At 43.7% G+C, this 25,411-nt stretch overlaps 1 protein-coding gene across 2 annotated transcripts in view; it reads left to right on the top strand.

Moving 5' to 3' along the window:
* Positions 1–2,074: 2,074 nt before the first annotated feature.
* CCDC88C (coiled-coil domain containing 88C) overlaps positions 2,075–25,411 on the top strand; it is a 102,099-nt gene continuing 78,762 nt past the window's right edge. Inside the window, exons 1-3 of one of the 2 annotated variants that reach the window (XM_055715820.1) lie at positions 2,075–2,491; positions 2,603–2,703; positions 10,999–11,107. In XM_055715820.1, the coding sequence (XP_055571795.1) occupies positions 2,432–2,491; positions 2,603–2,703; positions 10,999–11,107 (270 nt within the window). In that variant the 5' untranslated portion in view covers positions 2,075–2,431. The remainder of the gene's footprint in view (positions 2,492–2,602; positions 2,704–10,998; positions 11,108–25,411) is intronic. The other variant, XM_055715821.1, reaches the window with a different exon arrangement.

Raw genomic sequence — 25,411 nt, forward strand, 5'->3', positions numbered from 1 at the left:
ATCTCTCCGAATTGAGAAATTATTAACCATCCTTCTTTCTATCTCCACACCTGAGCAGCAGCTGCTGCGCTCACAACCTTACCTGTTTCTCCTTCCAACTGCAACAGATGTTTCCCTTGCAAACCTTCCTTCTTTCCAGGTTCAGAAATGTTTGGACTATACGACTCGCACAACAAAGAGTTAATTTAGCTATTTGTACCTTCCCGGTATATCCTCCTAAGTCAGTCATAGGAAAACAGCTGTACCGGCAGTTCACGTGGGCAGCTCCAGCTCGCAGCCAGGAGTTACCCTGCCCCGGTCTACACGTTTGAGGATTAAAACTGAATCGCATGCCTCGAACAGCAAGTTCACCAGCTAATTTAGGGCCATTCCCGTGCAATAATGGTATCCATCCAAATGCAAATCAGAAGCCCGAAACCCGGGCTGCTCTTGCTTTCTTCAAGGAGCACGCAGTAGCTTCCCCCGCCGGGCGGACCCGAGGGGGTACCCGGGAGGACCCGAGGGGCTGCGGGGGAGCAGGGGCAGCCGAGGAGCCATACAGGCACACAGCACCCTCTCCCGTGGTGGCAAGTGTCCCTTTCTGCCCTCTTAGAGCCGGTCAGAAGCAAACACGAAGTCCGACCTCACTCCTGTATCGGAGTATCGGTGACCGATGCTACCAGAAGGCGCAGGGTCCTCGATACGTACAGGGCTGCCTAAACCCAGGATCCTCAGGGAGCCTGTCATTAACACCGCCCCTCAGAGGGACAAACAGGCCACGGCGAGGAACATCGGCGTCTGTCGCTTGGGGACAGACTGCTTGCAAACTGCTCGGGTCCCTCGGGCAAAACAACAGATGTCCGCCCCTCAGCCGATCCGCAGACACGCACGGCCCGCCCGCCTGCTCAGGGCGACGCGCGGGAGGCGAAGCGGTGTCGCGATGGCTGCGCCTGTGAGGAGCGAAGTACGCCGCCAAACGCCGGTCCTGACAAAGCCGAACCTCACCGCGCAACGGCTCGGCTTTATGCCTAGATTACACATATATTTATACATAAAATATATATTTACATATAAACATACATATAAACGATATTTACGCCAAGCCGGAGACGGGGATAAACGAGGCAGATATCTCCCAGATTACCTGGGGTTCTTTTTTCCTTTCTGTCCCCTCAGAGAAGATTCCGCGCCCGCAGGAAGGCACTGGGCCGCACAGGCCGCCCACAGCGACACCCGTAACGCTGCCGCGCCTCGGGCAAGCGGCGCTGAGGGGCCCCGCCAGCGTCTCGCTGCGCTTCGCCTCAGGCGCGCACGCAACAGGTCGCGCCTCCCGCCGTTCTCGGCTTTCCCGCTACCGCGCTGCACCCGGGCGCTGGCGCGGCGGGCGTGCTGTGTGCCCCGTGCAGCCCGCCGTGCCTGCTGTGCGCCGTGCAGCCCGCCGCGCCCCGTGCAGCCCGCCGTGCCTGCTGTGCGCCGTGCAGCCCGCCGTGCCTGCTGTGCGCCGTGCCCCGTGCAGCCCGCCGGCACGCGGGCACTCTCGCGCTTTTTAAAGCGGGAAGTTCCAAGCCGCGCGCCAGCGTCCCGCACCCGCGCTGCCCGCGGAGGAGCGCACAGAGCCTGACGGCTCCGAGCGACGGCTGCGAGCGGGCGCGCAGCTCTCACCCCCCGCGGCGCGGTCCCGGAGCCGCCCGCGCCGCCACCTCGGTTCAAACGGGGGAACGACGTGCAGCCCGAGGGCAGAGCAGGGTCGCTCCTGCCTCCCGCCTCCGCGGCGCTGGCCCCCCCCCCCCCCCCTTAGCTCTGGGCCCGGGGACCTAGCCGCCGCGGGGGCGGGGCGGGGCGGCCGCTCCCGGGAGACGCTACAGGCTGGTGCAGCCGGGTCGGGCAGTGCACGGGAAACCGCCGGCAGCTCGCCCCGGCCCCGCACGCGTCCCGCCCGCGGCCGCCCAGAGGCGCCGCCCATTGGCCGGCGCCGACCCTCTCCGCACCTCTCATTCGCGGCGGGCCGTGCCCGTCATGGCGCTACCGCGGCCCGGGTCTAATTGCTGGGGCCAGGGCGCGCCCCGCCACAGGTAGCGCCGCGGTGGCGGCCGGAGCGGTGCAGAGGAGCTTCACGGAGCCGCCCCACCGGAGCTTCGCGTCTTCGCTCCCGGCCTCGGGCGGCTGCCCCCCCTCCCCCCTTCGCGGCCCCTCCTGCGGCTGCAGGGCGAGCGCGGCGCGGTGGAAACCGGCCTGTTGCTGCCGGGAGGAGGGACCGCAGCAGCGGCGAGCGGCCCCGCGTCTCCCCCCGGCGCGGGGGCGGGGGAGCGATGAGCCGCCGCGCATTGTTCCCCCTGTAGGCAGAGCCCGGCGGGCAGCGGGGCGGCGGGCCATGGGCTCCGCGCCTTTGTCTCCCGAGTGAGCCGGCCCCGCTCCCGCAGCCTGCCGCCGCCGCCAGCCGGGCCCCGGCGACATGGACGTGACCGTCTCCGAGCTCCTGGAGCTCTTCCTGCAGAGCCCCTTGGTGACCTGGGTGAGCGGAGCGGGGCGGTGGGGCGGCTGCCGGCGGGGCGGCCGTGGCCCGGCGTGGGGCGGCCGGGCCCTCCCGCCATCCCCCCAATCCCGCTGTCCTTCCTCCCGGCAGGTGAAAACCTTCGGGGCCCTGGGAAGCGGGGACGAGGACAATCTCGGCGTCTATATGGACCTAGTGGATGGCGTCGTCCTGAACAAAATCATGCTGCAAATGTGAGTGGGCAGGGGGGGGGCAGCCCGGCGTGCCGCCCCCCCGGCCGGGCAGCGCCTTTGTGGTGCGCTCGGGAGGCTGTCGCGGCGGCCAGGCTGGGGGGACCGGGGGCGGGGGGGGGCCGAAAGCTCCCGGTTTGCGTTTTTTTTTTCTTTTGGTTTCTTTTTGAATTTAACAAAAACGAAAGAAAAGAAAACCTAATCCAGTTCTGTAAAACCTGCTTTAACACTTTTCAAGGTTGTTGATGGTATGTGGGGTTTTGCTCTTTTGTTTGTTTGTTTTTTCCCCCCAGGCAGTTACTTTTCCCTAGCAGTTCATATATGCTTTAGGGGAAGGTATGTGACAGTACTTCATCATATGAAGCTTTACTAGGAGGATTTCATCTGAAATATCTCGTGTGAACTTTCATGTTAAATACAAAATTTAAGAAAAAAACCCACCGAGTTCAGCGATACCTCTTTCGGGCAGCACTGTGAGGAGATGTCTTGAGGAAACTTTATAAAAAAGGTTAAAATAGCAAACACTGAAAATACTGTAACATTTAATTGCTGATCGATCAACTTGTACTATTTTTAACCACATTCTTTCCCATTGCTGGTCTTCTGCATGCAGATCCTGACTGTTTTCTGTCATCTCTGTATTTGCTTTTAAATACTCTGAAATGTGACTGGTAGAAGAGTTTGTAGGGAGAAGTATTTGACTTACAGGGGAGGAGACTTTGGGAATCACTCCATTTTGTCACTACACTCTTTTAAGTGAATTAAATCAATCTGAAGCTCGACCAGTGATTTGCAATGTCAGGCCAAGTCCAAGCACTTAAATGAAAAATTCAATATTAGAGTCTAACTTAAAAAAAAAAATAAATAAAATCTTGGCAGCCTGTGCCCCACCCACTCAAGTTGGCAAGTTTGTTATCTTCTGGTACCTGGCTAGTCCACCTGAAAAGGTAATCAAGATTTTCTTCTGCTTTGATGTTACTAACATGGAGAAGTTGTGAACTAGAATTTAGCGAAGCTAGTGGAGATGCATGATTTGAAACAGTGTCCAGATCAGTCGGCCCACTTGGAGATACCAAGCTAGTGGTGGTAAATGTTAGTGAGGATGGAAGCCTGATGTAAAGAGAAGACAATTTCCACCATTTCTCAAGGAGTAGTTACACTTCAAAAAGATAACTCTCTTCAAATTAGGCTTGAGTATGAGCATTCCGATCCAGACTTGTAGCTTCCCAAGATGTGAGAAATGAGGTTTTGATTTATGATCGTTGTGTTTGGCATGGAGATAACTTACCAAACTATCCAGGAACGGCTGCAGCTGAGTCTGCTGCAGGTTAACTAAACTACCAGTCTTATCTAACATGTGAGAGAATCTTGTTATTTCAAAATGAGAAAAATGAACTTGATATTCAGTCGCCCTTGATTTTTTGTTACTAAATAGGCTGAAGTTATGTAACTTTTGAATTACTGTGGCATTCTTAAGAGTGATGTATTTGAGAAGTGTTTTGTCAGGTGGTGTACACAAACTGAAATGTTTTTTATTTGGCCACCGAAATATATCTAAGGAGACATTACATTATTGAAGTCTGTGGAGCAACATAGCAATGCTCTGGGGACAAGGAGTAAATGATAGGATCTCATTGAAATAAGGAAGACAAGCATATAGGCTGATGGAGTGCAGTGACACTAGTTGGCATTTTTTTTGGATATCATGCGTCTGGAGAAATGTTCTGGCATGTTTACTGGCCTTAAGCAGACAGGTAAATAAGTTGTGGTGTTTCGGGGTTTTTTTTACACCACCTCCGCCCCCCCCCCCCCCCCCCCCAAAAAAAAAACAACCAAAAAACAACCCCCCAAAAAACCAACCAAAACAACCAAAAAACCTCCAACCCATCTCTGCCAGCAGAGTTGCAGGAAGCGGGGGAAGCACAAGCAATGTGGAGTAGGAAACTGTCCCATCATACGCAGTTAGGCCTCCCCCTCTTTTTAGGCAGCTTTGGCAGTGCTGCTAATGGAGTATCAGGAGCTTGAAACCAAGTTTTCTGCCAAGAGCTTTATGAAAGATTACAGTTGTATTGTATGTATCCCAACCCAGCAAGGTGCTCAGGAGAGGTGCTGACTATGACCTTCACTTTTTCCTAACTTAACCTTTAGAAATTGCAATGCAATTACTGCTTGCCTGTAAATCAGGAAAGCCTTGCAAGGTGTGTTTCTGCCCCACAAAGCTTTCAGAATAGAAAAAATAAATGTGTGTTTTAAAATGCTTGCTCATTGGTTTTTGAAGTTCTGGTCCCTGAAGACGACTGTCAGTCAGAGTGCTTGGCTTGAGATTTCTTCTTGCTGAAATTGTATTAAATAAGGGCCTTTGATAAATCTGTGAGAATTTGATATGCCATGTGGTGATGGTGTTGATTGCCTGAAAGCACAGGTGCGTGCACAGGCAGAGAGCTGGGGGTAGCAGAGTGAAAGAGCTGAGCTCCTGGTGTGGATAGCTGTGCCCTCGCTCATTTGTTACTTTGCTTTTAGTGTTTTGGGTTAAATGTCCTTGCCTGCTCACTGGAACACAAATAACATGGGCATATGAGCTTGCATCCCAACACCAGATGCGATGCAGTATTTTGTTGCAGATCAACAAGTTTCTTTTAGTGAATATTTTGAAAGCCAAATTCTTGGGAATTCCATTATTTAAAATGATTTGTCCTGCAGCTAAGCAGATTTTAATCCATGGCCAAAAAGACAGGTGGATGTGTGAAGAAATCCAGATATACCCGTTGAGTGGAGATTGCTAGTGAAAGTAAGGCTTTAGCTGTTTGAGGTGTGAGTGGGCTATACAAGTTCAGTCAGCCTCTAGTTTCTGTTGTAATAGGTTGGATTTTGCTCGAATGCTGTCTGGTAACTTAAGAGTGGGTGGAGAGTATCCAAACTGTTTGATGTTGTGGTGTCAATGTTTTTTAGGTGGTGGGTTTGTATCAGCAAGGCAGCTGTGTCACCAGAGAGATATGTGACATCTATTTCTTTTCCTGCCTGCCAGGGGTCTCCTGGCTTTGTGACAGGAGGTGAAAATAAGGCTGTACTGTTACTCCATCCTCTTCAGAAATGAACTTCCTCCAGGAACGCTGGCCCTGAATCCCCTGAATAACATGTAGTTTGCTCAGGCACAGGGGAGGAAGGGAATCCAGCCTGGGGTTGGGCAGATTCTGACCACGAGGTGGTTGGTAGGTAAGCAGCTGTTGGGCTTTGCTGGTGATTCCTAACAAAGCAAGAGCTTTTTTTAAAGGAGGCCAGGGACTGCTTATTTCTCAGTAGTGGTGCCTAGCTGCTTAATGAGTTAAATCTAATAGGAAGAGACAGACAGTGGCGTTTGGTTTCCCCACTTACATTTCAAAACAAGACAAACGTTTTTTTCAAGTCATTTTTCTATAAATGAGTGGTTTCCTTTTTCCTGTGTTCTGTCCAAGTGTATACCCTAACCTGATCATGCGTGAAGGGCACTTTGATTTTTGCAGACGTGCAGTACTAGCTGAATACTCTGCATACAAAAATGTTTGTTAACCTTCGAAGTGGAACTGCTGTGTCCTGAGCTTCTGTGTTTCTGATGGATTTATGTTTATCAGGGTAATGAGCTTCTCTGTGGACAAATTATAAAGAACTCTCTTAATTTTTTCAGATGGTTGTGCGTCACTTCCTGGTATGAAACTAGCATGTGGTGACACTGCACAGGCTGCCTTTGGTTTTACAGTTGCAGCTGTGGCATAATACCTACAAGCATAAGCAAATATTTGCCCTGTTTAACTTCTTTTAGAAAGTTTTATTTGGGAAGTGATGTGGGAGTTTACATGTGCAGGCACCTAAGTGTTTTTATATTGACTTGTTCTAATTCTTTTAATTGATAGTAGACTCTGCTTTTCTGTTAAAACATTTAGCAAACAGGAATGTGTATTAGGAAAGCAGCTGATAAAACTGCCTCTATTAAAACCGCATAATAAAAATGCACAATAACAGATTTTTCAATTGCCACTGTCATGGCTTGTGGTACTCTCACTCTGTTGTCTTAAATTTAGACCATGTGACAGGAACAGTCACATTGTGAGTGCCCGCTGCTTGTGGTTTGTAGCAAATGGCATGAATAACGGAACGTTAAAGATAGCATCCATTCAATTTAAAATCTTACTTAGAGGTGCTTTTTTTCTACCATTTTCTAGGCAATTTAGAAACCCTACCAGCCTTAGTGGCATCACCCCACCTGATGGTAAGGGAGTTAGACTGGTCAAAGGCTGGTGTATTTTTGGTTGAGTTACCTGCAGAGCAAAGTGCTGAAGGGTGCTGGGCACAGCCAGTTCCTTCTGGTGTCTCATAACCCTTCGGCCTGGTTTGTGGGCTTCCCCCTTGCTCATCAGAATTACTTGTCAGAAATTGCTCAAATGGGATTGTAATTTTGAGTTTGAAAAATGGAATGGTTTTTTTTTGTTACTGTTATTATTTGGTGGCTCAAGGGGTTCCAAGTGCTTGAACTTGTCACTTAGCCTCTGTCTCCAGACCCTTTCTATCCCCTGTGCTCCTGTGAAAGTCATGGTGTGCAGCCCAGAGGAGTACTTTAAAATATTTGGGAATATAGTGAGGTTTGAGACTTTCCTTCTGTTTATTTGGCTTGGATGTTTTTACTGGTTTGCAGAGTACCTCCCTTAGTCACACCTTGGTAGTGCCACCTCAGTCTTATTTGGATAACTTTTTTTGATCTTGAGGAGTAGGTGGCTTGAAAAAACAAGAGTTGTTTTCATTACATTGGTGTGCAAGGGAAAGACCAAACATCAAAGGACTGGAATCTCATTGAGGTTGTGGGCAGGGATTTTTCAGATGCATTCAGACAGGAGTTCGGGTTACCTGGTTAGTGCTGCAGAAAATCTCTTTACATTTTCAATGTGATCCTTGGAAAGAGTTTCTTTCTCTAAAATTCTTCATAAACAAGTTCTACCAGCCAAAATAGGTGCTGTAATGTGCAGAGTGTGGTACCAATAGCTCTGTTTTCTTTAGGGTAGAAACATCTTTAAACACAGAATTTCTGTCACAGCATAATTTTAGTCGGGTTCTTTTTTTTTCCTTGAGGACTCTGCTTCTCCTTCCTGCTTTTCCCTGCTGTACACCAGGCTGTTTGGGTTCTACTGTTTTGAGTACCTTGATCTCTCTAGGTTTTTAACCTTTTTCTTTCACTTCCCTTGAGGTCAGTGAGTGTGTGTGTGGCTGTGGGTTTTGTGGCAGCTCCTTCCCTGGGTGGCACCCTGCTCCCGGGTGGCAGGGTGCTCTGCTCCCCTTCCCGGGGAGGCAGCGGGGCGGTCTGGGCCTGCTCCTGCCGCAGGAGCCTGGCTCCTGTGCCTCACCCCTTCCACATCCCACACCCCATCCCATCTCTGGAGCCAGGTGAGTGGCAAGGAGGCAGCAGGACCGGGGTGGATCCAGCTGACCTCATGTAACATGACATGGTTAATTCTAGACCGAGGTCTGATGCAGAAAATGCTTGAAAAATGCAACAAATGTATTCTTTCTGAATAAACACATGCCTGGAACACTTAATTCTTTTAAGTGCTCATCTCTGGGCTTATTAGGTCAAAAGATGTTTTGCCAGTTCAGTTGAGCTTACCTGGTAAATGAAAAAGAATAAATGTGTCCTTTTTTTTATTTTTATTTATCTTTTTTATTGTGGTGACAGGACCTCCCACTGCCTCCAAGTGCAACTTTCTGTAGCTCCTCCAAGTTCTCAGCTGTGGGGCTAGGACATCTGTAGTTAGTACTTGAGCTTATCAGATCCAGGATTAAGAAAAAATATGGTAGCAAATGAAGAAAAAGGGCAATATTGCTTGTTGAGAAGGAATAGTTTGGTTTTCCCTGTGGTAGTTCAAGGCATAGGCTGTGTTGGCCTTCCATATGCACCCACGCAAAGGGTCATCTCTGAAGTGAGCTGAGGTGCTGCCTAAGTTTGTTACACAACGTACTCAGAAATCTAAACCATCATTTTTTCAAGCTACATTCTGTTTTCAGCAAAGCTTTTCACTTCCTTGTCTGTGGGGAGGAGGCAGGACTGCCAGAGTGACACTGTGCTGCAGCTTGGCTACAGATTAAGAGGACCTCGAGGTCAGTGGCATTAAAGGCTCTTGGGGTGACCAGTTACCCTTAATGAAGATGATGGGATAAAAGCTCCAGGATTCCTTCCGAGGGCCTGGTCCTGCCAATGCTTATGTTCTTGGAATGGATGACTAGCTCAGTTGTGACAAAAGATGAGCAGGTCTTGTCTGGGAAGGAGGAGTTGTTTAAGGCTTTTGAAAACCTCATCCAAGTCCTGCAGTTACATGGCCTACAGCTGTTGAAGAAATCTCTCCTTTGCTGTGGCCAGTGGGTGCGTTTTGTGGATTTTTGCCCCATTTTGTGCAGTTTTGGGAACAGTCGTGGGGTGTTGCTCTGCTATGCAGTTGGTGTTCTCTTCCTGGCTGTAGACCTGGGTTGCTGCCAGGCAGTGGCCTGGTAGTGTGCCACCTATGTGAGCTTTCATGTGGAAACAAGAACTGTAGGCTGACCCTTGTCTTGCCAGCTTCTCTTTACTGTACGTTTCTTCCCTTTCAGCTTCCTAGTTTGTGGTTGTGACCTTGCCTAAAAAGGCTAAGCATTCAGCTTCCTTCAGGATCCAGCATCTGCTTGGAGAGTACTGAAGGCAAGGTACTCTCCGAGTTCAAGCCCAGGTGCCACTTGTGCTTCTCCAGCTTGCTGTCTTGCTGAAGACCCATACTGTCAAAAAATGTATGGGTATGGCTTCTGCACTCCTGTATCCAAGCATCAATGAAATGGAATGCTTACTACAGGTTTTACTTTAAAAGCTTGTTACAGTTACCTTTCTTTGTTATCTTTTTTTTTTTTTTCCTCCCCATAATTTATCATGGTGCCAATCAGTATACAAAATCCTTTGTTGCTGTAAAGGCAGTGTAGAGTCTTGCTAGCTTGCACCAGTGTCAGTTCTGGTCATCTGTACTTCAGTTTGCTTGAACCCTGGTACATAAATACTGTGTCTTGTGTTACCTGCTGACAAGGCAGTTTTCTCTCTTCTCTGGAGTATCTATGCATTCTGTCATATCTATACCCATAGCACTGCTTTCACTGGAGAGGTGCTTTGGGATGGTGGTGCATTAAAAAAATAAACAGACCAACCACCAAAAACCAGCAAACCACCCTACATGCCCCCAAAAGCCCCGCCTCTTTGATATACCTATGTAAACTTTGGCAGATATGATTTTAAAAATAAATATTGGATCAGTTCCTCTTTTATTTTCTTGTCAACGCCTGAGTTCAGTATTTGGCCCTGGAAGAGCTGTGAATGGCTTAATTAACAGCCAAAGCAGAGCTCTGGGAGGCAGGTGTTTGGATTGTGTAGGAGTTTGCTGATAAGATTCTTTATTAGACGGGAAATGCAAGGCTTTGATCTATGCTATTGGCAGATAAAGGTTTTCAGGTTCCTTTTTGTGCAGCATGTTAGGGTGTACACAGTATCTGAAGGTGTACATTCATATTAAATTATTTGCAGCTTTTTCCCCCCATGTTTCCTTATTTTAGAAAAAAATAGTGTAAGGCACAATTTTGATTTGCTTCCTTTAAAAATCAAGCAAAAATTTCAGGCTTCTTTCTGTAAAGTCTTTCCACCAAATTTTTCCTCTCTTGCTTATATCTCTGCATATGGTTATATTTTGTTCATATCTCAAAGCCTAGTAGAGCTGTTTTTTGTGACACAGTGGGTATATGAGAGGTCTAGTTAGATGATATGGGTGTAATAAAAGTGCAGTGCTCCTTTTTCCTTCAGTGCATAACATATCTGGGTTTTGCAGTTTGCACAGTGATCATTAATAAAGTGTTAACACCCTGCTCTTGTCATAAAACTCCAAAGCCAAGGAAGGCATGGTAGTCTTTCCTAGGCTTCCCTTTATTTGAATAAGATAAACCCCTTATCAGGGACTGCTTTGATCTAGTGTGCACAAACTACACATGATCTGTTCTTTGGGGAAATAAATAAGGAGGGAAGCAGCCCTGAATTGCTGTGTGGGTTAATTTAATGTATGTTCTTTTGTGGCATGCGGGAAGATCTTCAACTTATGCGTAGGTGCAAAGGTAATGAGCTCATTCTGTCACAAAGTAATGTGTCCTGTATAGTTATGTTAGTGTATTTAATGGGTGAGTTTTTAAGGGTTTTCCTAATGGCGCATTATTGAGATGCGGTCTTAGCACAGAGTAAACTAGTAATACTTTATTTTCTTTTTTCTGTTTTAATAGAGATCCTCGACCAACCAACCAGCGTGTCAACAAGCACGTGAATAATGACACCTATCTTCGGGTTCAAAACCTGACCATCTTAGTCAGAAACATTAAGACTTACTATCAGGTGAGATTTCTGCTTTCTGCTCATTAATCTGTGGTGATTGCTATAATGTTTCAGTTAGTGCAGGGGCTGGCGGCTCAAAAAGAAGCTTGCTACAGGAAACAGAGGAAATTGTGTTTGTGTAAAAGTACTTTTAGCCATGCTTTCCTTATTAAATGACAATGCAGCTACCTTCTCTGTCTCTCATGGCCAGAGGCTGCTTCCCTGCCCCTGTCTCTAAAAAGAAGTGTGCTCAAAGGCTGTCATAGCACTTGGAGATACATATAGTAAAAAGGCTCTTTTGTGGTGGTAGGGTATGTTATGTGAAGGGGTTTTCTAAAATGGCAAGGCAATAATGCTTCTGGGTATAAAACTTTTTTTAAAAAAGTAAGCTTCTCTTAAAGCGGCTGCCAGCAAGTAAATCATTATGAAGAAATGTCTTTAATGCTAGAATATAAACCTCGAATTGTTATACTACTAATAAAGAAAACCAAACTTTTACTTATTTTGAAGGTAGACTTCTTATGCTGTGTACCTGGTTTTAGGTGTTAAAGCAGTTTTGCTCTGAACTTTCTCTAAGACACTGAAGTGCAGGAATGTGCACATACTCACAAATAGTGCACTTCTTAGGTGACATCCTTGAACTGACTGTCAGTGTTCCTCTGCTGTAATAGTGGCTGCTCTAAAACCAGGGTGGTGACAGCTGAGCTCTTTTGCAGACTAAGATAAATGCTGGATGATGCTGGAAAGCCACAGGAGTGAATTCGGTTACTCTAAATAGAATTTCTGTGTACACACTGTTGTGTATATTTAGACTCCTTAGTGGGAGGGGTAACTGTTCTACTGTTTCCTTTCACACGTGTTTTGCCAGATTTGAATGCTGTGCAGTGTAAACCAGGCTGAAACCACTGAGGACTGTTGAAATCCTTCTCTGTGTGTCTCAATCATGTAATAGACAAAACAACTGAAATGTAGGAGTTGATGTCAGTGTGCTCATCCTGGATGCTTCATCTTTTCTGTACACGTAGGAGAGACTTTTGTATTGGCTTTGTCTTCAAAATACAGAAGAGATGTAATGCTTAACTACAGTAGTGCCTTTGATACCATTCCTTTCCTGAGCTTGCCTACTGCTGTTTCATGTTACTGCCACTACTCTGCTTCTGGACTTAGGGAAGCCTAATAGAGAGAGACTTCTGAAACTGTCAGATGCGGTGGTGACTCATCTGTGCAAATTCCAGTGGTCTGCTAGAAAAATTAAGTGTGTAACTCGTGTTTGAGATGAGGTAGGAGGGTGTTAATATATTTCTGAAGACAGCTGACCTGTGTCTCAATTGTTGAGAACTGGCGATGCTGATGCAATGTGATGTCATTCCTGAAACTTGTGATTTCTAAGGGGAAATTCCACTTGTGCTTAACTAGAAGCTGAAGGGTTTTTTTTGCTTATTTGTTTCTCTGTTACCCACTGAGCAGTGTAAACGTATATGGAGTCTACAAGGAAAAAGGACCATGTTTAAGGAGAGGAACAGGACTAGTCTTTCTCTCCTCATCCCCAGAAGATTTACAGTCTGAGAGTCTCTGGTCCTTCAGGTGTTGGTACTCTAAAGCTTTTAATTCAAGTGACTTTGTCTTGGAGCTGATAATCTGACCTCTTTTTAACAGTACCTGAAGAGAGAAATCAGGTTCAGGAAGAAGTGGTCCAGAATCATGTGTTATGTTGCTTGGTGTCTTTTTGACCTAGCTGTTCAGCTGCGTCATCATAATCCAATAAAGCTAGCAACAACCGAAATAGGTTAAGACATAGTTTTCATTGGTAAACAGTAGTTAAGGCTTGCAGTAGCAGGCCTAACAATGATATTCCTGTCATAGTCCAGAAATTAAGTACTATGAATCTTGCTGCCTGAGGACTGTATATCCTGTATGTAAACAAAGCAGTCATGAGGGCTGGTCATTCTTTGCATTTGGTGTTGAAAACATGTAGTTACAACAAATTTTTAAATAAGATTAACTTTTTTGTGATGATAACATTCTCTAAGAAACTTATTTGTCCTTGTCACAATCACATCTTCAGGGCAAATCCAGGGTCTAGATGTTAATATGAGATTCCCTTTCATGTGGTGGTGTGAAGTCTTCAACTCTTCATAGTCTGGGAGAAGTTAAGGCCATCTATGCTGTGACAGAGCTCTGGGTCTGATTGATGCCGGGGATAACGTCTCACACCTGTACTAATGTCTCTTGTTGGGTATCTGGAGGGTTTCTTGTGTTTTGGTGTCTGATATAAGTAGCTTTTACTAGTGTGGGTTTGTTTGTGGTTGGTTGCATAGGGGAAAAAAAACAACCAAATGTATGCTTTTGAATATGTTAAATGTTGTTAGGCCTCTTCTCTCCTGAATGTTAGAGATGTTTTTAAATAGGTTGAAGTAGTGGGCATTCTTTGACGAAGTAGTGTTTGTACATTAGCTTAAGCTAAAATGAGGGCAGTGTCTTCCTGACTGAAAACATGCCGTCAAATTTGGTTGCAGACTGGAAGTGGGAGGGAAAATTTCCTGACAAACAATAGGAACGTGAATTTGCTGCTTCCTCAAGAGAAACAAAAGCTCTAAAAATGCAGTGTTAGCCTTGACCTTTGACATTCCATTTCACTTAATGGACCCAAATGAAGTATATGGCTTAATTACTGAATTTGCTAGACCAGGTCTCCTAGAATGAGGAAAATGCCACCTCATGCTTTACTGAAGGATATTGGTAGATATCAAAGAATACTTGCCTCTCTCTGCATGCACTGGGCAGGCACGATCAAGAAGGTGATGTAAATTCATGGTACTGTAAACTGTATCTGAGGAAGGTGACACAAGTGGTTACTAAAATTAACTCTGATATTCAGAAGCTAGTTGACATTTCAGATCATAAAATTGTCTAGTGTATCTGTATCTAATATCAGGTTTCTCATATCTGTATACCTAATATCTTTGTTAAAGCAAAATTCGTATTAATACAGATTATAGTACTTCAGAAAACAAGGACGGGTCTAATGCAGAAGCTTGAATCCAGTTATCCTGCACAGTGTTAGGGCTTTCCTGATCTCTTAGGTTGAGGGTCTGTGCTGGGAGTGATGGAACAAACTGGGTTATTGGTGGAATTTGGCTTTGATTTGAGCCATAAAGATCAATTCCTATCTGTGCTTCAGCAGGCATAACTTGGGAGGGATAAATGCAATGAAGCCTTTTTCCTAGTTTGAGTAACCTTGCATTTTCAGATGATGAATGAACAAATCAGCAAACAATTATCTGAAGAGTTGCCTTCTCACAGCTTTCGGCTGCATAAAACTGGATTGCTGATGGCTACTAGGAAAAACATAGTGTAAAGGCTCTTTAAATGGGAGAGTATTGCTTGCTGCAGGCTTTGGTGTGTGTGGTTTTCTTATTTTATTTTATTGGGTATGTAATACTTGTTACTGGTAGTAGCAGGCAACGTCTGTGTTTCCCACTCTCAGCAGTTGCACCTTTGCAGGTCTGTTACTGGCTTGAGAGGTCCCTCTTGAAACCAGGCAAATGAGTCATTTTGCTCTGGGATTTCGTGAGCGTTCAAGAGAATCTGTCACTAATTGCATTTAATAACTGTTACAGCACTGGTTCACTGAAGAAATGGCTGGTCATAAAACTTCTGGAATTGGTGCCGTATCTTAGGAAAGGGCTGAGCACAGCAGAATGTTTTTATTGCTCATAGTGTGGGTTTTATGTGTCTCTTCTTGCTCTGACTGAATTCAGACACTTGGCTGTCTTTAAACTGGGGTTCAAAATAGTTTTGTAGGGAATAGTTTAGTACTGAGAATTACAGGTTACTGCCTGTCACTGCGGTGAGGATGTTGATTAAAGGAGTCAGTAGAGAACTGAATGTATTGAAGAGATGCTCATCCACTGTTCACTGGTGCAGGTGTTGTGCATCCTGGTCAAAGAGTGAAGTCTTTATGACATCCTACAGCTAACCACTGTATAGGAATGGATTGACCTCCAACTGTCATCTGTTGCCTTGTGTTAACATAGTTGGGAATGTTGGTCCTTAAGTTGACACTGGGTAGCCCTGTGCAACACAGATGAAATTATCTTGCTGTTCCTGAGCTCTGCCTTCACTTTGAAATGCTTCTGTTGTGAGCTCCATTAAGGCTTATCTACTGGTCCAATTAAATTGGCTTGAAAGTAGTTGAGGTGAGAGTAGTGCAAAACTGAATAATGTTTGGCTTCACTGAAATAAGCACTCTTGACCCTTGTTGACAGTGACTTATGGCCTTAATTCCCTGGGGCCTTGTGCTTCTTTTCCATTTAATTCTAGCTGTGGCAACTGTCTTCATAGTTGTGTGGTGCTTTCCCGGTTTCTGGCAAAGTTCATTGGCAGTGTTGAAAAAAATAAATAACCAAACAGGAAAAAAAGGAACAAAAAAAAGCCCCTTAAGTTGCAACAACCTGTGCAAGAGCTATTACTGCTGCTGGTTCTGTCATTTCTGATGATGGAAGAAGAAAGCTAGAAAATCTGAGGAGTGTTAGCCTATCCCTTTGCCATGCTGTAGAGACTATTTAAATCCTGTAGGTGCTGGTACTTGAAATATCTGTGTAACAGCAGCTGCCCTGATGTCTGCAACGTTTGGAGAACATGCTTATACCTATAGAGTGCTGGAAGAGGCCTGAGGCAGGCTGGCAGGGGAAACTTGAAGTGGCTTTGCTGTGCTTCTGCTAATGTGTCAATCCTTGGGTTTAGTGTTTTTCTAAGGAACTGAAAATCACTTTTGATACCAGTTTATAAAAAATTAAATTGGTGACAGGATCTGTTTTGATGTCAGCTAGTTTCCTTACCTTCAAAAATGCCAGTAATCACTCCAACAGTATATACTACATGCACAAGGAAAAATACTTACCATTTATATGCAATGTAAATAGCGGATGGAGAGAAGAAGAAAAAAAGATGTTATCATCCCTTGGCTAGTCCCTGCATGGTATTATGGCCACATCTGGACTATGTGGATGAAAAATGCTGTTGTAAGAAATGCTGCAACGTGGTCATGGCTGTAATTTTTTATGCCTGTATTCCCTGAAGTTGTGGCCACTAAATACCTAGCAGATTGCTTCATGTTTCTAAATAGGTTAGAAATATCTCTTCATTTAAAAAAACCCACAAAGTACTGAGAGACCATTCTGAAACCAGTTGTGACTGTGGCTTGTGCAGCTTCAATAAGAAACAAACCCCTTAGCATTTCCATTTAAATGGTGGTGTGGGGGAATGAGGATGAAACTGTTCTGTGACTTTTTGGGGACTGTATCCCCACAAATTCTACCCTTCCTACCTAAACTCACTTAGCTGGGCTCAGAGATAAAGGCATGTTTCTTTAGACCTATGTCCTTCTTTTACTTGGCTGCTTTATATTTGTGTAAAGCCAGTACAAGCAGCAGGGTTTTTGTCAGGCATGTTAAAGGGAGTTGCTGCCTGTGAGCCTGGCTGTTGCTGTGAGCAGTTTGGTGCTGGGGCTGCCTTTCTAACCTCCAGGAAAGAGTGACAATTTTGTCTTCAGGCTGGGGCAAAAGCTGGTTTTCCTGGTGGGTTAGCGAAAGTCTTGCAGATCAATAGCTTCCAGATCAATAAACAACTCCTGTAGTTGAAGCATTGAGTTGAGTTTAGAGCTCTTAACTGTACCGCAATCAATTCTTGGAGTGCCAGATTTGGGCACAAGTTATGGACTGGCAACTATACTCAAGCTGTAAATAAAGTTCTGGCAGTAGCAATGGTCCTCTTCTGTGAGTTGAGATCTTCCCTACTAGGCAGGCTGGTTCTAGTGGGCTAGCAGTCCAGTCCTTAGCAAAGTAAACCCCAAAATGCTAGAAATGCATGTGAATGTGTATTCTTAAATCAAAAAGCATTCTTCTGTTCTGATGGAGGAGAGTTTGTACCCACAGTGACCTACTGAAATTAGATAAAAATAAGATTTTTTTGCTAGCCTTGTCAGTTTGGTGTGTTAAAATACTACAAAATGCCTGGGTGACTGCTTTCATTTGGATTGCTGTTCCCTAGAGATCTTAATTTAGTAGCTCAGCTTAGGGAGAACCTTTCCTCATCTTGAGCTTTAAATTCCAAGATTATTAACTGAGAATGTCAGCTTTCTCAGGAATAACATATTGGAAGTTGCAACAGATAAGCTTTTTCAAATTCAAATACTTTGCTGATCTTGTGCACTCTTAAGTGCACGTTCTCTCCCTTTGCAGTACAGTTGGTGGGCTATGTGCATACAGTCTTCTGACTTGTTTCTGCACAGCAATTGTGTTGTTGCACTTACCAAAGGTAGCATGCATGTTTTTTGTGCAGCTGTAACTTAAGGCCACAACAAACAATGGTGAGCAGCCACTGAGCCTCTTTTTCGCAAGTCTACAATAAATAAGTTCGTATTAAGGTACTACTGTAGAGGTGCTCAGTGTTTCAGTAAGGCAGTGAACTAGGCTTCGGGCGATTCTGCCACTGGCATAACCTGGAGCAGGACCTTATTAGCTCTGGATTTTGTTTCCAATCTTATTTTTCATTTGATTTCTTTAGTTAAACTTGCTACACGCACAGACTGTTTATTTATGCAGTACTTAGCTTAATGAGGCCTTCTCAGTTCTGCTGCGGCAAAAATGTTTTGAGTTGAGTTTTCTGTTCTGCAGTAGTGTGGTTGTGAGCCTTGAAGGTTGTATGTAAGACTGGTATTGTGAAGACATTCAGTTACTGCAGTGGTGAGTGCAGCGCAAGGGAATGACTGACCTTGGCACAGACATTCTGGGAAATGCTGAACCAGTAATTTTAGTCCTTCACCTGAAGATAGTGGTACCACTGCTGCAAGTGGAACGAACATAAGAATCACAAAGGTAGTGATCATTTTGTATGGGTCCTGTTATCAAGTGTTTCAGTGAGAAAGAGGCTGAGACAGGTGACTCATCACGACCAGCCAGACTGGTGCTTTTTAGTGAGAATTGTCTTGTTCATTTCCAGAACAACTAGGTAAATATTTCTGCCCCAGAGTTGAAATAAGATGTTTTCCCAGGTTGGTGAGAGATACCATTTTAGGTGGCTAGTAGCATGCTGTCTGACACCTGACTGTTATCATTGGCTGTGATTCTAGGATGCATTTCAGCTGGTATGTTGAATTATGTCTGGAAGCTTAATAGAGGACTGGGCTTGGTGACCTATTTTTTCCCCTGAGGCCCCACATGCCTTTTAATACAGAACGAAATAGTGACCCCAAACAGATGGAAGAGAATAGGTTGGCTTTTAAACTACTTTATTGCCTTTAGTTTCCTGAAGCTAGAATATGGGAGAGGGCAGAATAGGCTGGCATGTGTCTGTGTAGTCTTGTCTTTGTTTTGCTTAATAAGCTAGAGGGGTGTGAATTCATTGTGCAGACAAATGAAGAAACCAAGCCAAGAAAAAAAGAGCAGCAGTGTCCTAAAATATGGAGGCAAAAGGAAGTGACCTGTAAAAATTTTACGGTATGGAATAACTGCTTGGTTCCCACCCAGCAGTATTTACTTAACCTCTGACATGTTAATTGAAAACAATTCTTGGGATGTCCAAATTACAGTCCTTTATATGTCCATCCACTCTGTCCTTTATATGGCTTTAAAAAAGGGTAATGTGAGAGTGTGTGTGGCTTTTCTTAATGAAAGCCAAGGCCTAACGTTAATCTCCTCGACTATTGCTGTGATTACCACAGGGTATTTCAGTCCTTTACTACGTATGTATCTTTTGGATATTAGGTTTAAGACGTAAGCCAGTGTTCAGACAGTCTCACCAGATAGCCATATTCAGTACTGCTGCCTAGATTTCAGCTAAATGTCCAATTTTTGTCAGTTGAAATTTTACAAAGGAGGGAATTAAGTTTCGTAGAGCCCAACAATTTTGGGTAAATGAGAAAATAGCCTGCATGCCACTTATAGTTGAAAATAACTTTGAAATTTAGTTTCGGTAAAAGATAACAAATGAAAGTTCAATTGCTTTATTGCTTGTGTTTCTCTAATGAATTCCATGTCACTTAGTCCTTTTCATTAAAAAGTCTTCAAAGAGACAAGAAGATGAATTTCACAAATTAATAAAGTATGATTACAAAACAACCCCCCGAATCATTTACCAATTCCCAAAGCAAATAACTTCTGCCTTTTTAATGCCAGGTAGTAAGTGAATGTGCTTCATGTGCTTACCTTACTTACCCATTCTGTCTATTAAAGTGTTGTTTAATCCAGTGTGGCATTTACTGAGGTTATTACCACATGCTGTATGGTGGCACACTGGATTCAGTCCACAGTCTTGCTCTTGTGCAACTCTGACTCTGGATTGAGGTTTGGTGTCAAGGCTTGTTCCAGTGACATCTTTGACTCTGGTGCGGAGTGAGCAAAGGTGTCTCTGTGCTTCTAACTCAGCTGGGCTAGGCTAGGCTTTCTACTCCAACGGCATTGTAATCAGCTTTTGTTTCAAAGATCTGTAACAAACTCTCACCTCTTTGTACACTGCTTTTTTTTTTTTTTTTTTTTTTTTATGACTTGTTAGACCTGTAAGCAATTCCTCCACACTGTGTTTTCATCTGAGGTGATATTTGAGATGCCTTTTTAAGCAGTGCTTGTCTGTCATTTTGAAGGATTAATTATCATTTTCAGGAGTGTATAGGAGATCTTGGAATAGAGCATCATATTGAAATGCTCATTTGTATTTACTTTTGAAAACAAAATGTGGTTTGCATTGTAAAGATCTGCTTAAGCTTATGTTGACCTCTGGTACTTCTGGCAAATGTGAATGCTCTTGGGCCAAGAAATGGGCATGCTGTTGTGTAGTCACCTGTTCTGGTTAAGAATGACAGGATTTACCCATCTGAGCAAGCAACAGAGCTGGGGACAGGAGGAAGTTCTAGTGTACTAGCTTTTTTGCTGAAGACAGACCGCAGGAAAGGGTATATTTCCAACTTTATACGGTGTATGGACTTTACACTAGCACAAATTAGAGAAGGCATCTGCTCATGAGATTGAAATGCTGTCACTTGCTGGTGTATGCATACATCTTCCATTTGCAAATATGTTGGTTTTAAAAGGAGGGATTTTTTTCAAAACAAACTCTAAAGCAGCAAATTAATGTGTGTATTCACTTTAAGCAGAAGGACTTTTTTTGTAGCTATTTAGATGGGCTGTTTGAATATAAGCTGTGTATGAGCTGGTGCCTCTCTTGTTTCCCATTATAATTAAGAGATGGAGCTGGAGAGGGGAGTTAAGTGTTTAAATTCTGCTGGGTCCTCATATGGCCAGTAAAACTGGCTAAATAAAAATCTGCTCAGCAGGCTGAAATGGCCCCTGTGGAGCTGTCACTGTCTGCTCTTTCATAATTAGCATTATTAAGACTCTAGATGTTTAGTTTATTTTTTAGACTTAGAATGACATAGTTTGTGCCCGTTAGGTGATCAAGATAACTGTGATAGACATCTGTTCCTTTGGGGGTGGGTAGGAAAGACTTGGGGCCTTTGCACAAAGGAAAAACATTGTTTGAATTCTATTTAAATATCTTCCTGTCCTGTGAAAACGATTATGTAGTTGGTTATTAATATTTTTTGAACTAAAATAGGTGGTGGTCTTCCTCTAGAAAGAGTCACCTTTATTTACCTGATGTTAAAGAACTGATTTTAAAAGCATCTGTAAGTTGTTTACTATATTGAGAAGCAAAAGAAAGATAAATTCCCTGTGGCACCTTTAAGAGTTGTTTTGTTTTTAAATGGTGATCCCATCTGTAATATAACCACTGGGAAGATATTTGTGAGGGAGTGCAGCATCAAATTTGTATCACAGAAAGACCTGTTTGGCATGGTGTGTATTAGAAGACAAGGGGAGGGTGGTACTGAGGTTAATGCCTGATTTATTTTAGAGCAGCTGTGTTACAGTAAAGCTAAGTGGATAGGGTCCCGCAGGAGGCATAAACATTTGCCACTAGAGACTGGAAGGAGGTGAATTTCTGTTAAATTTTTGATACTAAATGCAGAATTACTATGTATGTTAAAAGGCTCATTTGTAAGGATGCAGGTTCCAAAGAAACATAATCAGTCCTGAGAAGCAGATTCATTAAAAGTAAAGAATGCTTCACTTAAAAACAAACCAACAAATGCAACCCCCCAAAAAACCCACCACACGCAAAACCAACCCCCAACACACAAAAAAAAACCCCAACCACCACCCCAAACCTCCAAAGAAATAAAAACCTACAAAAAACAAAAACAAAACAACCCCCCACCAAAAAAACCCACAACATAAAATAACCCCACCCCCCATTTGACTAGTTATATGTTTGAGTGAGTTGGAGTCTCTTAAGACTATGTAGTTACTTCAAAGCAGAACTACAATTTAACCGTAAGGAGTTGCCTTTTAATGTAATAAATATCTTAAGGTCGCTTACTCAATTTTGATCTTTCAAGAGGTGGAAAAATCCCTAACCAACCAACAAACCCAAATGTGACAACCAAACCAAAACCCTCACCCTGTTGTGTTCTGTGTTATCCTGAATATGAAGAAGCTGTGGGTCAGTATTAGGGTTTGTCTTTGTTTTCAGGGTTTGTGGCAAATGCTTATCCAAACAGCACGTGGACGTGTCTTGACAGTTTTACTTGCAGTAGGAGTGAGACTGTAGTAGAGGACCACAAAAGCTGCCATTATCAGAAGCCTTGCTTACACTTCAGTGCTCTGGCACTTAATCTAGTTCCCAGCTTTCAGTCATGCAGAAGAAACTAAGCCGGAGTGCTGTGTTTTAATTCTCAAACTTGGTTGAGCTGTCTTGCATTTCTTCCAGTATGCATTTCCTTTGTAGCCTGAGCCAAAACCTTCATTGGAAAGGTGATTTTGATCTCACTTTTTCACTTCGCCCTTTCTCTTTATAAATTGCTGGGTCCAAAATCTGTGCAATTGAGGGATTCAGATTTGAAATAATTTGTTATTGCTTGAAGACTTGTCTCCATAAGACACAGCTGCAGTTTGGCCCCTTGTTTCTTAAAGCATCTTGGTTAACATGCAATTGTACTTTCTTTGTGATGGTGTAGGACCTGATTTTTAAGTGGCACTGACTTGCTCAGACTGACTTCATATAACCTGAGATGCCGAGCATCTTGCACGGCAGGGTCTGTAAGCAGTTTTGCTGTGATACCCTTGGATATTGTGAAACCAAAGTTGTCTGCCAGATCATGGTTTGCTTTGGCTGCTCTTGAGAGCATATTGCAGCCTTTAGCAGTGTCAAGGTATTTATCACACCTTATGAGTACTTGACATTTTGCAGTGTTTGTGGTAATGGTTTGAATATCTGCAGAAGGACCCATCCTGACATGCTTCCCCAGTCTTGAGCTTAGCAGAACGCCTAGTTTTGGAGCTTTCAGCATTCTGCCAAACCTGCTGGTAAGACAGATGCGCTCGGATGAGAGAGCCGAGTTGGTGTGACAAAGTAAAAACCAGTTGGGTTTATGACAATCTGAACTGAACCGCTGTGTGCTTCCAGCAGGCAGACTTTGCAGCCAGGCCTGTCACCTGTTTATAAGGGACAGATCATGTCAACATACTTTGCAGTTTGCTTATAGACGAGTAGAAATACACTTTAACTTCTTGACTCTAAAGGGATAGTCTTAAGTATCAAGTACGTTAAAAAAAGAACAATGACCAAACAAAACCAAACCACCTTGATCTTACTGATACTCATGCCAGTCTCTCCCATCAGGTTGCATTAATCTTAATTCCTCAAAGTCTTCCGTAAACCAGGAAACTTAGTAGTGAAGAGCAATTTATTTTTAGCTGGCTGAACACTGTAGAACAGTACTTAAGAACAAATCAGGAACTTTTGTTTTGTGTCTGTAACAAGTAGTGTACAATTCCTAGCTTAAAACTGTAGTATACACTGGAGTCTTGGCTGCTTCCACCAACCATATTTAATAGACAAAGGAGGTGGCAAGCAGATGCATTCAGCACATTTCTTTTAAGTAAGCTTTTTTTATGGCAGTCTTTAATGTACCTCTGCAGCACCACAAAACCAGAAGCTATAGCTTACTGGTTGTGTGTGTGATGTTTGCGTAGGTGAATCTGAGATTCTAAAGCAGCTGTTTGAGCAGTGTGCCAAAGACGGTTATCAGGTTAGCCCTAGATTTAAGTCATTGTAGTGTTTTTTTCTTTTCTTTTCTTTTTTTTGTTTTGTTTTGTAGTATATAGTGTTGCAGTTCTCTGTCTGTGTTTGTGTAACTGATAGAGTGGTGCTGCCAAAAGATAGATCTGTGTCAGCAGAGAAAAGGCTGGGAAAATACTTAATCCTTGTGGTTTTCATCCCAAAACAAAGCCATACTTCAACCCAGCCCCTGTATCGAAGCTTTGTACCAAAACTTTGCATCAAAGACTACTTTTTTTGAACTGTAAGTTTCATTGTGTTTGGTTGTTTTTTTTTTTTCTCGTTTTGGGGTTTTTTGGTTGGTTCATGGGGGCTTTTTCGGTTTGGTGTCTTTTTGGTTTTGTTTTTTGTTTGTTTAAGCAAGAGTGGTTTTGTTTTTTGTGTGTGTGATTAAACAAGAGCAAATGCACTGTGCAGGTATATGCTGTGACCTTACAGCTGCTTCCCTGTATCTTTCCTGTCTGCTGGTGCTAGTGATGGGGGAGTGGTTGACTACCTACCACAGTATTCTGCTGGGGGGATGTACAACCATTGTTTTTTTCTTTGCTGGGATGGTAAGGAATGGTTCCTGCCTCATACTGCACCAACAAATTGTGAAAGGGACAAGTGCGCAAGTCTGGAGATACCTGGAACTCCTTTCTCACTGTGGAGATGTGTTGTACTGTCAAGTTACTCATAAAAGTTATAAAGAAGCACGCTTGAGTCCAAGGGAGGAGAACTGAAACTGCAAAAAAATACTGCTAAGTATTTCATAATGGTCAGTTCAGATGTAAGATGTTCCTGAGGCGGTTACTGCAACAGTTTTTTTAATATTGCAAACATCAGTTTGATTCTACAGTAACAAAAATTAGATATGAATAAATAGCGTGGATTTTTTTTAAACTTTTTCATGTGCTATGGTAATTTTAACTGTTGTCTTACTCTACTTTTTTTTTTTTAAGTCCTTCTTCCCCCTTCCTACCTTCCCAGACATCAGGTGAAATGTTTAACTTGGCCTGAAATGTTTTGTTTTGGGCACTCATAAGAAAAGCAGTAGGAAAGAGCTAGTTTTACAAAACAGGAAAAAGTGACATTAAAGCACATCTGAGTGCCTTTATATGAAATAGGTTAAGAATATGAAATAAAATAAATGGAGCGGTTGTCAGAGGAAAACACTGTGAATGCTCTGACCCCCGAATACTTGCACTCTAGATGTTGATAGATTTACTTGGGAGAAAGGGAGAATCTGAGATGTGATCTCATTTACTGGGTTCATGGCAGTTAATGCACCAGCAACTTTGATATTTCCGCTTTATTGCCAGGTAGACTTCTTGATGTTGATGGTGACTGTGACTTACCTGAAGTATGAATCCGTATGAACTGGAAAAGACAGCTTCCCAAATTTCCAAAACTTGCAGCACAAGCCTTCCATCATGGGTGCCAGGTTCTAAGAATTGGTGTTCTCCATCTGTTGGATATGTTATGACTGGTGGGCATAAATGTTCACGAGTCAGTTCATGCTGTGTAGGGCAAGACAACAGAGAAACCGCCTTCAGGAGCAGTGATAGTGTCCCCCTCCTCAGATACATATTCAATCAGGGTTTAATGTTCCCTTGTGAATGCTTACACCCATACTGCCTCTGGAGACCAGAGCTTTATGGAGGCTGTTTGCTATTTTTGCTGGCCGTCTTGCTGTTTTGCAATACAAAAGGAAGTTCCCGTTGAATAGACTTTTCTCTTGCACTTAATGGCTTGAATTTCTACAGTTAATAGCTTCAGTCACTGGGGATGGCCTATTTTTTCCCTCAGGTGTGGCAGTTGGGAACTGCTGCTTCAACAAGGCGGCTCCTCCCCACAGAAACTCTGAAGCTTACTATGCTAACATATCTTAATACGTACCATCAGTATCTAGCTGCCTAGCATAAGACATGTCATTTAATTGCATATACATTTAACTCTGTATATGCAAAGAAGCGTTCAAATGGCATGCTGGAATTACGGTGCAGTAGTGCTTATTGCTGGGTGCTCTGAAAAGCCTGCTAGATGGGTATTCTCAGGTTTTTCTGCTAGTCTGAAATTATCAAAGGTTTTGAAAGGTTTTTGTACCCTGTGATGCAAGTATCAAAGCTTCAGGGAAGTTGTGTGTTCATAAAAAGGCAGAATTCACTGAGA

This window comes from Falco cherrug, chromosome 7 (assembly GCF_023634085.1).
Source record: "Falco cherrug isolate bFalChe1 chromosome 7, bFalChe1.pri, whole genome shotgun sequence".
Lineage (NCBI taxonomy): Eukaryota > Metazoa > Chordata > Aves > Falconiformes > Falconidae > Falco > Falco cherrug.